The sequence below is a fragment of the Bolinopsis microptera genome, chromosome 4 (genome assembly GCF_026151205.1).
Source record: "Bolinopsis microptera isolate Bmic1 chromosome 4, MBARI_Bmic_1.0, whole genome shotgun sequence".
NCBI classification, from domain to species: Eukaryota; Metazoa; Ctenophora; class Tentaculata; order Lobata; family Bolinopsidae; genus Bolinopsis; species Bolinopsis microptera.
Window position 1 is genome coordinate 6446966 of NC_087075.1, and position 13425 is coordinate 6460390.

The 13425-nt window shown below is 38.2% G+C and overlaps 2 protein-coding genes and 1 non-coding gene across 4 annotated transcripts in view; 1 reads left to right on the top strand and 2 right to left on the bottom strand.

Moving 5' to 3' along the window:
• The window catches only part of LOC134813719 (probable phospholipid-transporting ATPase IIB), a 46136-nt gene extending 38427 nt beyond the window's left edge, over positions 1-7709 (top strand). For both annotated transcript variants that reach the window (XM_063821584.1, XM_063821585.1), the window contains 15 exons: positions 614-724; positions 966-1092; positions 2201-2283; positions 2737-2935; positions 3082-3242; positions 3521-3643; positions 3731-3882; positions 4098-4168; positions 4416-4526; positions 5137-5290; positions 5551-5682; positions 5862-5971; positions 6142-6240; positions 6423-6529; positions 6695-7709. In XM_063821584.1, coding sequence (XP_063677654.1) covers positions 614-724; positions 966-1092; positions 2201-2283; positions 2737-2935; positions 3082-3242; positions 3521-3643; positions 3731-3882; positions 4098-4168; positions 4416-4526; positions 5137-5290; positions 5551-5682; positions 5862-5971; positions 6142-6240; positions 6423-6529; positions 6695-6892 — 1938 coding nt within the window. In that variant the 3' untranslated portion in view covers positions 6893-7709. The remainder of the gene's footprint in view (positions 1-613; positions 725-965; positions 1093-2200; positions 2284-2736; positions 2936-3081; positions 3243-3520; positions 3644-3730; positions 3883-4097; positions 4169-4415; positions 4527-5136; positions 5291-5550; positions 5683-5861; positions 5972-6141; positions 6241-6422; positions 6530-6694) is intronic.
• On the bottom strand, positions 3975-4046 carry Trnap-agg (transfer RNA proline (anticodon AGG)). The gene has a single exon. It is a non-coding gene; the product is annotated as a tRNA-Pro (tRNA).
• A 1870-nt stretch (positions 7710-9579) lies between the features above and the next one.
• LOC134814544 (uncharacterized) lies at positions 9580-11240 on the bottom strand. Its single transcript, XM_063822711.1, has 4 exons — positions 11079-11240; positions 10750-10922; positions 10263-10496; positions 9580-9941 (listed from the first exon to the last, which is right to left on the bottom strand). Exons 1-4 carry the CDS (start codon positions 11164-11166, stop codon positions 9693-9695), a joined length of 744 nt encoding a protein of 247 aa, XP_063678781.1. The 5' UTR covers positions 11167-11240; the 3' UTR covers positions 9580-9692.
• Positions 11241-13425: the final 2185 nt, after the last annotated feature.

A 13425-nucleotide genomic window follows, 5' to 3' on the forward strand; every position in this document is an offset into this window, starting at 1 on the left:
ACTCAGGGTGTTCCGACATTTGTAGCAGAAGTTGTCGTGTGAGTTGGTTGGTACAGGTGCTACGTAGCAAAATGGACATAACCACTGTTCCAGCTTCAATATTGACGGCTTCGTGATACCCTTTAGTCCCAGACAATCTGCATGCCAGTTCTGTTTGCATCCTGTGCATACTAGCTTGAAGCTTCCAGTATTCGACTGGCTACATGGGCATCTATCAACATTATGATGCTCTTTTTTAGTGTTTTGCCCTGTTCCTGTCACAGAGCCACGTCTATTTCCGGTAGATGGTGTTTTTATACCTGTACCTGACATCACACAGCCAAGCAACACACAGCTAATAAAGACAGCACAGCAAACAAACAACGAATTACTCACGGCTCCCCTTTGGGGGTACTAGTACATGCTATTCCTGAACTAAAATTATTTGTTATATAGCAGCGCTGAAAGTATAAAAAAGTATTGTTATAAGTGTATCATGAAAATAGTCCATAAACTTCTGTATTTAAATATTCGTTCTTTAACGTCACGATTTCAGGTTTTGGAAAAATTGTCAACTAAATTAATGAATTTTGCTCAATGATATTGATTCCTCACTTCATCATCTCACTAACAGGTATTTAAGAAGTTACACTTGGGAACAGTCTCGTTTGGTACCGAATCCTTTCCTGAAGTAAAAGAACATCTTACCAATGAGTACGATAACGGGGCGAAACAGGGAACCAAGGTATTTAATCCTATGCTACTAGATACCATTATATTGTATTTATACTAGTATTTATATAGTATTCATACTAGATACCATTATAATTAGCCATTAGAGCATTAGATCCGATTTTAAATATTTGATGTAAATTGAGCAATCTTAGTCATGTAAATAAATATTTTTATCAAGGTCCACATTTTAAACCTTTTCGATTTTACAAAACCAACATTTTGTCTTGTTCTGTAATAAACCGCCCCAACAGGTTCGTAAAACCCTGGCGTACCGAGTAAAGGAGTCAGTGCGAGCACTAGCTGTGTGCCATAATGTTACACCCAGTGGTACTGACGAGTCTGCTGAGGAGGAGGGGAAGGAGGGCGAGATCAACCAGAGTGAGTATTGTCGTCAATCTGTCGTCAAACTGTCCAGTACTGTCGTCGTAACAAACCACCCAGTACAGTCGTCAATCTGTCGTCGTAACAAACTGTCCAGTTCTGTCGTCGTAGCAAACCACCCAGTACAGTCGTCATCCTGCCGCCGTAACAAACCGTCCAGGCATTCTTGATATTTTCTTTTAGCCTTTATTAAAGATTTTCTCGTGATGATTTTAAGTTATGTACATGTAGATTTAAAGAGAGCGGACAGAGTGGTGAATAAGATCCGCCAGTTCAGAAACTCAACTTTAACTTACAACAGTCTCAACACTGACACCGGTTCTGACTGTAAGTCACACGTGCTACTCGTCACTATTGTCTGTTAGACACGTGATGTGCTGTGTCACGTGATGTGCTGTGTCACGTGGTGCTACTCGTCACTATTGTCTGTTAGACACGTGATGTGCTAGTCACACGTGGTGCTACTCGTCACTATTGTCTGTTAGACACGTGATGAGCTGTGTCACGTGGTGCTACTCGTCACTATTGTCTGTTAGACACGTGATGTGCTAGTCACACGTGTTAGACACGTGATGTGCTGTGTCACGTGGTCACGACGTGATGTAATACTGTGGAAATGTGCCCGTGATAGTGTTATATTATAGTTAGAGGGAGCTACTGAATATTGTTTGTCAAATATACAGACGTGCTTCCAGCTACATGTTTCAAATGTCGCATTATTTCTTTTTATTTTTTGTGCAATTATAGTGGACTAGGAAACACATCGTACGCATCGTAGTAGAAAGGCAAGGCCTTACTAATCTTACATATTCAGCTAAAGAGACGCAATATCACAGCTCTAAGATGACCTACACAAAATTTTGTACCCCAGGGTCCTACTCCCAGACCCACGTGATGATTTCACTCAAAAATTCAACCGGAAATTATTTGCATTTTAAAATCTTGGCTAGTTACTTTGAATATGAATGAGTGGATGCGGTGGGAAGTTAATATGGTAGTTTTAATATTAATTGAAGCATATTTTATACTCGATACCAAAATGTTGGTTGGTTATTAATGAAGTCGACGATTAATTTACTTAATTAAACTATGTAAACGTTTTCAGCGTTCGATCACTCTGTGACGGAGAAGATGCAATATCAGGCTGCCTCCCCAGACGAAGTAGCTCTTGTAGAGTGGACAGAGGAGGTGAGAATAATATTAATTAATAATTAATATAATAATTTAAAACACAAATTATTAATAATCTAATTAATCATTTTTGTTTAATCATAATTGTCTTAGTGAAGCCTACAATCATTGTCCATACGACCATGTTTTTATTTCCCACTCACCGCTTTTGCAGTACCTAAATAATCACGTGACTTCCCTCCAATAATCACGTGACTTTCCTCCAATAATCACGTGACTTCCCTCCAATAATCACGTGACTTCCCTCCAATAATCACGTGACTTCCCTCCAATAATCACATGACTTCCCTCCAATAATCACGTGACTTCCCTCCAATAATCACGTGACTTCGCTCCAATAATCACGTGACTTCCCTCCAATAATCACGTGACTTCCCTCCAATAATCACGTGACTTCCCTCCAATAATCACGTGACTTCCCTCCAATAATCACGTGACTTCCCTCCCAAGGTAAACCTAACACTGGTCTACAGAGACCGTCAGATAATGAGACTGCGAACACCAAATGGTGAGATAGAAGAGTTTGAGATCCTCCTTATATTCCCCTTCACGAGCGAGAGCAAGAGGATGGGCATTATTGTCAAGGATACCGCTACTGGGGAGATCACTTTCGTTATGAAGGGGGCTGATGTGGTTATGGCTAATATTGGTAATGATTTGATAATTATATGTAACGTTTTGTATCATTAATTTATCATGATTTTATACAATATAGATACAAAATCGTTAGTGTTGACTGTGTTGCACAGCGTTTGATATCCAAGCTCTACTATAAAGTTTTTTATCAAACCTCAGTTCAGTACAATGACTGGCTGGAGGAGGAATGTGATAACATGGCAAGAGAAGGACTCAGGACCCTGGTAGTTGCCAAGAAGATGCTCTCTCAGGAACAGTATGATGACTTTGAGAGACGGTACACGGAGGCTAAACTCAGTATTAATGATAGGGCCAGACAGGTTAGTGGTAGATTATTTTGTTAAATTACTATTTTAAATAATTACTACTTTTAAAGTATTACTACTAAAATAAATTACTACAATGTTAGACTGCTATTCCTATTTCCTAGCTGTAGTGACAATGTATCAGACTTCAAAAATATAATCCTGAACCAGTAAATATAATTAGCAAACGGAATGGGGGTCCGAAAATTAGGGGATCATTGAGAAAACCCCCAAAATATGCTGGACCTAAGCCCTAAGGTGTTCGAAAATATTAATTAACCAACTAAATGTAGATGAGACAAGTACAGCTGACAATGGAAGGAGACATGCAGTTGCTGTGTGTAACCGGTGTGGAAGATAAGCTGCAACCTGATGTCAGAACAAGTCTTGAACTACTTGCTAATGCTGGCATCAAGGTAATTAATTAAATATTTAATTAAAATATCAATTAGCGTAATTAGATTCGCCAGGATAATTGGCTAATACCATGCATTGTTTGCCAGGTGTGGATGTTAACGGGAGATAAGTTGGAGACTGCTACTAACATAGCCATCTCATCACGACTGGTGTCTCGCATGACTCCAATATACCAGTTTAAACCTGTCAAGACCAGAACTGAGGCTCATAACGAGCTCAACAACTTTAGAAAACACAAGTTAGTATTTTGCTTAAATAATCATTATGTAATCTAAGTTTTTACTTTTGACGTGAAAAATGTTGGTTGGATTTTTCATGGGTAAAATAGCTGGGCTTGGCCGGGAATTGAACCCGGGACCTCTCGCACCCTAAGCGAGAATCATACCCCTAGACCACCAAGCCGCTGTCTATATGTCAATTTGAAAGAAATTATTTTCAATAATATTTCCTTAGTGAAAATGCTCTTATAATCTTGGGAGATTCACTGATGACCTGTTTGGAGCACTACGAACAAGAATTTGTTGGTAAGTTGTAGCAATTACTTATATAACTGTTTACTGTTGTAGCAATGTGTTCCATGCTTTTCAAGCATCTTCTGCCGTAAAATTACTTTAAGGCCAGAACTTTGTTTTTGGCCGCAAAACCCTCTGGCCTCTTGAATAGTGAATACAGCTTTTTCCCAGCTAATTTCTCAATACATGGTTGAACAATTTCTATACTGCTAACTTCTAGAAAACATACAAACGTCCACCTATCAGACCTGTATTTCAGAGTTAGCCATGATGTCGCCAGCAGTTGTTGTATGCAGATGTAGTCCTACTCAGAAGGCTAACATTGTATACCTTATCAAGAAACACAGCAACAAACCTGTCGCTGCTATTGGTAAGTTTATTATTCACTTACGATAGATTGGTGAGGATATTTTCAGGTTTTAGTATTTCCTCTGTTACCATTACCTAGTCTAATGCCTGCCTTGTAAATGTATTGCTATATTGTATACCGAGGGGCGAGGTTTATTATATCTGATGTACAGATCAAATATAACCAGGCTATTGCCATACTCGGTAACCGCTACACAGAAAGACATACCAACATTCAATGTGGCACATTCAACCACTTGGAGGGTATGCTGCACGCCATTGACAAGCGCATAATATCTGTGAAAAGCTTTGTCGCGCTAAATTACCTCATTCCAATCATATCGTCCTCTGACATGATAATATGGAAGAGCTCAAAAGTGTCTCGAAATTAAGATATTATCATTATGTTGTAACTTATCGTTGGTGACTACAGACTTGGAGATCGCATGCTGTATGATAACTCACTTCCAATTTCGCCCGGCCCTTGACAGTCCTGGTGTGACCCAGATCATGATTCATGGTACATAATGATAACACACTTCAAATGCCTGTAAAATGTAAGTCCTAACATGTGTAAGTCATAACGTGTTTAAGTCCTAACATGTGTAAGTCATAACCCCTTGTGATTCCAGGAGATGGAGGTAACGATGTGAGCATGATACAAGCAGCAGATGCGGGTATTGGTATCGTGGGAAAAGAGGGCAAACAGGCCTCGCTAGCTGCTGATTTCTCAATCACGCAGTTTAGTTATGTGGGGAGATTATTGCTGTGGCACGGCAGAAACAGGTGGGTTTAAATTTTAGATTTGTTTAAGATTGTGTTTGATATCCAAACTTAGGACGAATCTTTTATTTTATAAGGTAGACCAATGAGAGCCCCCACTCGCAGTAGAAAATGCATCAAATTTTTAGACGTTTTGGCCCAATGGGCAATGCCTTCGTCATAGGAGACGAGTCGAAATGATAGCGCGGACTATAGGGCCAACTTCAGATCAAACGTAAATCCTCTCGCCAAACTTCATGTTTTAACATCTTTTTCAATTTCAGTTATAACCGATGTGCGTCTCTGTCTCAATTCATCATTCACCGTGGTCTTATAATCTCAGTAATGCAGGCTATCTTTTCTGCAGTCTTCTTCTTTGTCTCTATTTCGCTCTACCAAGGAGTTTTACTGATCGGGTACGTTATTGTAATTGTAATTTTGTTTCCTCTGGAATCTTATTTTGTAAAGACTTACCAATAATAATTATCTTTTATATATATTTTGTAAATTCCAGAAATTTGTGTCATCATTTGACAATGTTCTTGAAAAACCTCTATGCCCATAAACTGTCACCTTCCTACCTCACTGTTTCCAGTTACTCCTCCTTCTTTACTATGGGCCCCGTGTTCCTGCTGGTCCTGGACGTGGACGTGGAAGCTAAGATTGCCATGATGTATCCAGAGTTGTACAAAGAAATGCAGAAAGGTACATTCCTCGCAAATCACTTTTTAATGTTCCTTTTTAATGTTCATTGATTTTACTTTATAGATAACAATTCCAACTGTGGATTTATCTCAGTGCAGATTATCATTAACAGGATCCTGTATTTAACAACAAACCTTGCACACGATTCTTAATTCTCCCTCGCCCTCTAGGTCGGGTGTTGTCGTACAAAACATTCTTCATGTGGATTCTTGTGTCAGTCTACCAGGGAGCTGCTATCATGTACCTTGGTATCCTTCTCTTTAAAGAGGGTAAATAATACCATTACGGAATTTTTATCGGATATGGGCGATGGGTTTTCACATTTCTTTCAAGATTGTAACTTCTAAGTACATTTGTTTTATTTCATACGCGTAGGTTTTGGACTTGTCATCCAATATACTCGATACATTTTAACCACTAATTAATAATTAATCAACACAAATCCGCTCAGATTTTATCCACGTGATAGCGATCACGTTTACTGTACTGATAGTTACGGAACTGTTGATGGTGGTGGTTACTGTGCGCACGTGGCATTGGCTCATGGCTGTAGCTCAGGTATACCCATGGTAGTTTTTAAATGTTCATAATTTCGAGAAATTCTCAGTTGTTGGTGGTGATAACGCACAACCCTTCGTTTTGACGAAACTATTCAATTAACTGACTTAATCTTTAATTATCCATGTCAATGTATGCTCTGGTAAATTTCACTAACTCCTTCAGATATTCTCCCTGGGATGCTACTTCCTAGCGCTAGTTTTCCTGCCGGAATACTTTGACCCAGAGTTTCTCACCTCTACCAACTTTCTGCTAAAGTTTGTAGCACTCACTGCTGCTAGTTGTTTACCCCTCTTCATTATGAAGTACCTCCGTACACGATTCGCTCCTCCCATTTACGCCAAGTTACAGCAGTCCGGATAGAATTGACGCCACACACGACGAAGTCCGTCTTATGTGACGTCACAACTACTCACGTGACGTCACTACCCTTTACGTGACGTCACAACTACTTACGTGACGTCACTACCCTTCACGTGATCTGTCCGGCCCTAGTTTGCCAACAAACTGAATTTTCGTAGAAGAATAACGGGGTTTTTAAAAAGTTTTTGGGATTGATCAGCTCATAATTATGGCCACTTAAGCTGCATTTCACCAGATTAGATTTAGGGCTAATAAGGTAATCTAGAACTGCATGTAAAATAGGCATGGAAATTCATGAAGTGTTCATGGTTCATTCTAGCATCAAGTCACAAGATTGGGTAAGCTGATAGTTCATAGTTGGTATACTGTATTATAGTTTTACGTTAATCAGCGATAAGAGAAGTGACAATAATCATCGTATTAGTAAAACCTTACTATCTTACCAAAATTGTATTTTCGTTGTGAATATTGAAATCTAAATTCATTTTGTAATTGAAGTAGGGATTGTATTTGATTTGAGTTGTGTAATTTTGCGAAGTGGCATTCGATATTTCATATAAACGAATTGATTTCTGTTTTAAAACTTTAAAAGTATAAATGCAGTGCATTTCAAGCTATACTAAAACCATGTCTTAGAAAATTAAGTGACTACCACAAAAGTTATAAATCGTTAGTCATTAAGATAATTTTCCTAGCCACGGTATTCGCCTTTTTTTCAAAGTGTGCAACGTTTTGAAGTTGAAACCAGGTTTAATTTGAAGTTTAATCTTGATGTGTAATTTAACTTTTTGAATTGGTTTGACACCACTTATTTCAATTGTGTTTGTTTTATTTTGTAACGCAGACTGGTTTAAAGTCTGAGTTGGCATTAACTTTTATTATCGACCGAGATTCTTAATGGTCGGAAATTACAAGACTACTAGAAATCCTGGTAAGGCTACGCGAAACTGAGGATTTCTCAAAAACCTGAATATTGCAAAGTTGAAAATACATCTTATCTTAACACACGTACGCCCACCAAAGCAAGCCCACACTCACTTCACACTTTGAGATTGTTTACCGGAATATATTGACCAAAACATTCTTGCCTTACCACATTCCTAGTTTCCAGTGTAGATTTGTGTGTTACAACCCCACACCTCACACTTTAGGATGTACTATTCGCATACTCACCATGTTTTATGTACTCAAGTTCATTTCTAGTATAGTAGTATCTTACTCATTTATTGTAGTTTCGTACTCATTTATTGTAGTCTCCTGATCGCACTCATTTAGCTAGCATGCGTTTTGTAAGTATGACTAGGTTTTCGACTTTCGTATGATCACTGTACAGACGTATATATTTGACCAAAACCCATAATACCGTATTTCGGGATAAGGGTGGTAGTTAGTGTCCAATTAGCTGATGTTCATTGAATGTTTATTGCCCAAAAGTAAAACAGCTGCCTTCGGGTAGTTCTTCTTAATCTATTACAATTGTATATGAATGGGAAAAGGGAGCGACCGATTTTTATTCTCGGTATCATTTTGCATTTGCGGACGGTTATTCAAATTATAATATCATTTCCTTTTGTTTGGGAAAGAGAGACACTGGCAGCGATCCACTCTACCCTTGATTATGGGTTTTGGTCAAATGAACAATAACAATAATGAATTTTTAAAAATCTCGTCACAACTATTTCTCCCAAAACCCTGCACACTGATTGTGAACAGTACCGTTCCCGGTCACAGTACCGTTTACCTGGGGACCCCAGGCTATTATGTTCATTAACATAAAATAGAGATTAGGCGGAATGACAGGCTGAGCGCGGCCCATGCCAGTAAAGTACCGTTCGAGTGCGAGTGGACGCAACAGTGAATTAGCTTAAACCGCGTTATTTTTGAAGTGCTGTTCAATTCTTAGTCCAAAACGCTAACAACCATTTTAATTTTGAAAAAATATTTAAGTATTGAAACTGCATCATCATCAACAATAAATATTCAAGACAAAGTGAAACAATGGAATACCGGGTCCCGAAATTCAAAAGTGTAGCCAGTGTTTGGTATTGTTCTCTTTTTTTGTTTTTTTGAAGAATATGAACAATAACATGAATAATGAATTTTAAAAATCTCGTCACAACTAATACTATTTCTTCCAAAACCCTGCACACTGTGAACAGTACCGTTCACAGTACCGTTCACAGAACCGTTCACAGTACTAGTCGCAGTACTGGTCACAGTACTGGTCACAGTACTGGTCACAGTACCGTTCACAGTACCGTTCACAGTACTGGTCACAGTACCGTTCACAGTAATGATCACAGTACTTTTCACAGTACCGTTCACAGTACTGGTCACAGTACCGTTCACAGTACTGGTCACAGTACTGGTCACAGTACCGTTCACAGTACCGTTCACAGTACTGGTCACAGTACCGTTCACAGTACCGTTCACAGTACTGGTCACAGTACCGTTCACAGTACTGGTCACAGTACTGGTCACAGTACCGTTCACAGTACCGTTCACAGTACCGTTCACAGTACTGGTCACAGTACCGTTCACAGTACTGGTCACAGTACCGTTCACAGTACTGGTCACAGTACCGTTCACAGTACCGTTCACAGTACTGGTCACAGTACCGTTCACAGTACTGTTCACAGTACCGTTCACAGTACTGGTCACAGTACTGGTCACAGTACAGGTCACAGTACTGGTCACAGTACCGTTCACGGTACCGTTCATAGTACTGTTCACAGTACCGTTCACAGTACCGTTCACAGTGCTCTTCACGGTACTGGTCACAGTGGTCTTCACAGTACTGCTAACATAGTACAGAGCTCCGGGAGAAGTAGAGGAAGTTAAAATATAAAACAAAAAAGATCAGCTGCAAAAGAATAAAGTGTGTTTTGTGATTTTGAGAGACCTTCCTTTTTTTTGGCCATTCTGTGAGGCATATACCCGTACTGCCAGTCGTAAAAGTTGAAGCATCTTGGAATTCAGCTTGGACTTGAAGGGCACATTCCACATTTTTTACCTCCTTGTTTATAGATGACGCTTTCATCTCAAAATCCTGTAATAAGTTGAATCATTTAAGTTATTGTTAGTGTAAATTAACGTAAAAGTCATAACTACCTTTATTAGTTTAAACTTATTGGACATTATTTGAACGGACATTAAAATGAGATCCTTCAGCGTCCAATTAATCTCCGTTCAAATTAAGTCCGAGCTTCCGAGAAAGGTAAAAGTTAAGCATTTATGATTTACTGATTTAAAATTACAATTGTCTGTTTCGAAGCCATTATACAGAACTAGACCAATTTTCCAACCAACCAATCATTCTTGTAGATTCCGAGATTAAAATTTAATTGACTTTTACATTAATTCAGCTCACCTTTTTGAGATTTTCAATCTCATCCTTGTAAGCTGCTAAATCTTCTTTAGCCCTCGTCATAGCTAGGTCTAACTCCCGCGCTAAAGCATCTGCTCTTTTAGTAGCGGCTGTTAGGTCCTCTTGTCTATTCAGTCGTGATTGTAATATTAGTGATCTCGATGTTTCAAAGGATTGCTCCTCTTTAGCCAGCTGGCGTCTTAGACCAAAAATTATGTCTTTTTGGCTCCACTTTTCCTGAGGAATAAATTAGTTATTGCATTGCAATGAAATTGTATTTGTACTAATCACTATATTTATATATTTGATATTATATTTTCAGAAATAATAAGGTTCGACAGCAAATTGATTTAGATTAACCTTTATCGGTTGACGGTTATCCTATAATTGTTTATACTTATGTCGTGAACACTATAACAAGTTGAGCAATATATTTTAATTTAGTATGGTGACTGGTGGTTTGATATAAAAATAACCCTCTCTGTCTCACCTTTTCGAGAAGCTCTACTTTTTCTTTGAGCAGGTCGTTCTCGGTTGTTAAGATTTCAATCTCGTCTTTAAGGACACCTTTTTCGTTCGTTTCAAACCAAATTTGGCATTTGTATGCGTCCTTTTCCTCGATCAGCTGCCCCAGTTGTTGAAGAGCTATTTCTCTTCTTTGCTCTGAGTAAGAATTTTTGTCAGTCTCAGTAATTCAGTATGAGCATCAAGTGCTAAACAAAATAAAAATATATGCAGCATGACCAATGACTGGTGACTGATAAAAGACTAAATTAATTTTCAAGTCGAAAATTGTCAACACAGTTTGAATATAGGTACCTATTCCTAAAGAGTTGAGCGGGGCTGGTCGTCTTGCTCGAGAACATCTTCGAATAATAGCAGTTTGGATTGCTTTTTGGAATCCCATTGAAAATATTATATTTTCAAGATTTAGGATTATAGTGGTTAGATAACTGTGTTTGATAGCAGAAAACAAAGCAAATTAACTATAGTGTGGGAGTAAATATGACCCGCGTGCATTCCAGGGGGTTTCAGCACATTTGTCGCGCGCGATTTTGTTCGCCATGACAACACGACCAACACGTGCTAACGCGTATAAAACAAATCATATATTAATGGGATTAAAGATGGTCATACAAATTACAAGGTAGCTCAGAAATACATGCCCACACGCGACCCCTTCTTAGAATTGCACAGAAATTTCGGAGGATAGATAGATATGGGTCAAACCTAGCATAGATTGTAGATTTCCTGAAAGTCTCGTCAAACTTAATTAATTACAGTGGGTGTGGCACGCCACTCCCTCTTTTTCACTATTGTAACCATAAAGTGAGAACACTTTCACCTAGGAACTTTTAAGTTTCTAGACACATTTGGTTTGATAATTGAAGTGCTTTCCCAAAATTTCAAGTTGGTTGTTCACAATTTAACCGAGTTATGACCCTTTTAAGATCTTGCAGATACGTGATCCAGCACTTAATCAGTGATATCTTCACTCAATCAGTAATCTCATCAGGAGCTATTTGCTAGCCAACAACAATGAGCCTCATTAGGCAGTAACGAGCATGTTGGTGGATGACGATCTGATCACTTCGAGTGAATACTTATAGAGTTATAGTGGTGTTAAGCCGAAGAAATTTGCGTTATAGCGCTTCGGTTGCTGTCCTATGGCTATAAGCATTAAGCAGTCTCCAATGAGACTTTTAACTTGCCCTTACACAATTTAAATAAATGCGCTCAAAACGTACTCCACTAATTAAGCCTATGAATTTGAACTAAGCGTGAGAAATTCCTGAAATACCATCAGTTTCAAATTTAAGAACAAATTGAAATATACTGCCATAGACTGTACCCCTCATAGCCAGTTAGCGTTTCTTGATCATTATATGAATTGTTTATAATGTTGTCAATTTGAGGCAGGTGCAACTTTTCACAGTTTAGAATTCATATTCTCTTCAAGAATTATGCAAGAAAGGTTGACAGGCATTGCGAATGAAGTTGGAGGGTTTTTAGATATTCAACTATTGACGTGTTTGCAGACTTACTCCGTAGTCTGAGCTAAAGCGATCAGTTTTGTTAGGCTATAAAAAGTTTTAATACTTTAATACTTTCAACACTACTATATAACAAATAAACTTTGAGCATAAATACGAAATTGTTACTTTGAAACGTCGTTTATCCTAACAGTGCAGTATGATTTGTCGCAAAAAATCAGAATAATTAGAAATTATTTTGAACTCCCAAAGACTGGCTATAAAAAGGTGTGGTTATAAGGATCTGAAAGAAATTTTCAGTTTATTTTGGTTTTTATTTTTGTATACTTATTACTTAAATTAGTTAAAGTTTTTCCAGTTCAGCTCTGGCAACAGAGCCATAGGACAAACTGAATTTATGGATTCCGATATCGATTCAAAGGTAGCAATACGAATCCACTTCTTTGAAATGGACGACTTCTGATATTGCAGTTGCGTGATGGTTGACGGTGTCAAATTTCGAGTTAAACTTGATGAGTTTAGTTTTGTCCAGTTTAATTGAGAGGTAACTGAATCTAACTCCACAAGAATTAAGTTATCTGCCCAAAGTAAGTGGCTAACTATTTGGTCAGTAAGTTTGGAGCAATTTTTGTTCTCTAGTAGATCTGAAAGGTCCCTTACGTAAAATATTTTCAATAGGCCCGCAGTAACAGGATGTGTCTGTTCTGTGCTATATGAATAGCGTATTTGTCGCTGAGATCCTCCGACATTGGACATTGGACATTTTGATTTGGGTCCTATCGTTTTGTTTTTGATGAGAGAGAGCAACATATACACTATACAGGGTGTACCATAGAAAGTGTGACTTTTTTGAGAAAATATTATGAAGGAGCATGTGTGCTCAAAGCGAACTTCACGACAGCTTATGAAGAAACAATGAGCTGGTAAATTCCTGAAATACCACAGTTGTCAACTTCAATTATAAGAACGATAAAATTCCAAAGACAGTACCCTCTTAAAGATCATTCCCCTAACTGAATTCCCCTAATTTAGCATTTCTTGATCGTAGACGTAATGTTCACGTTGTCGATGCCGTCAATTTTATATGGGACAAGTTAAGGTATGAGCTTTTCTTGATGCCTATAATTTTAATATAGCTAATTGTTTGTAATTGTAATGATTAGTAATACATA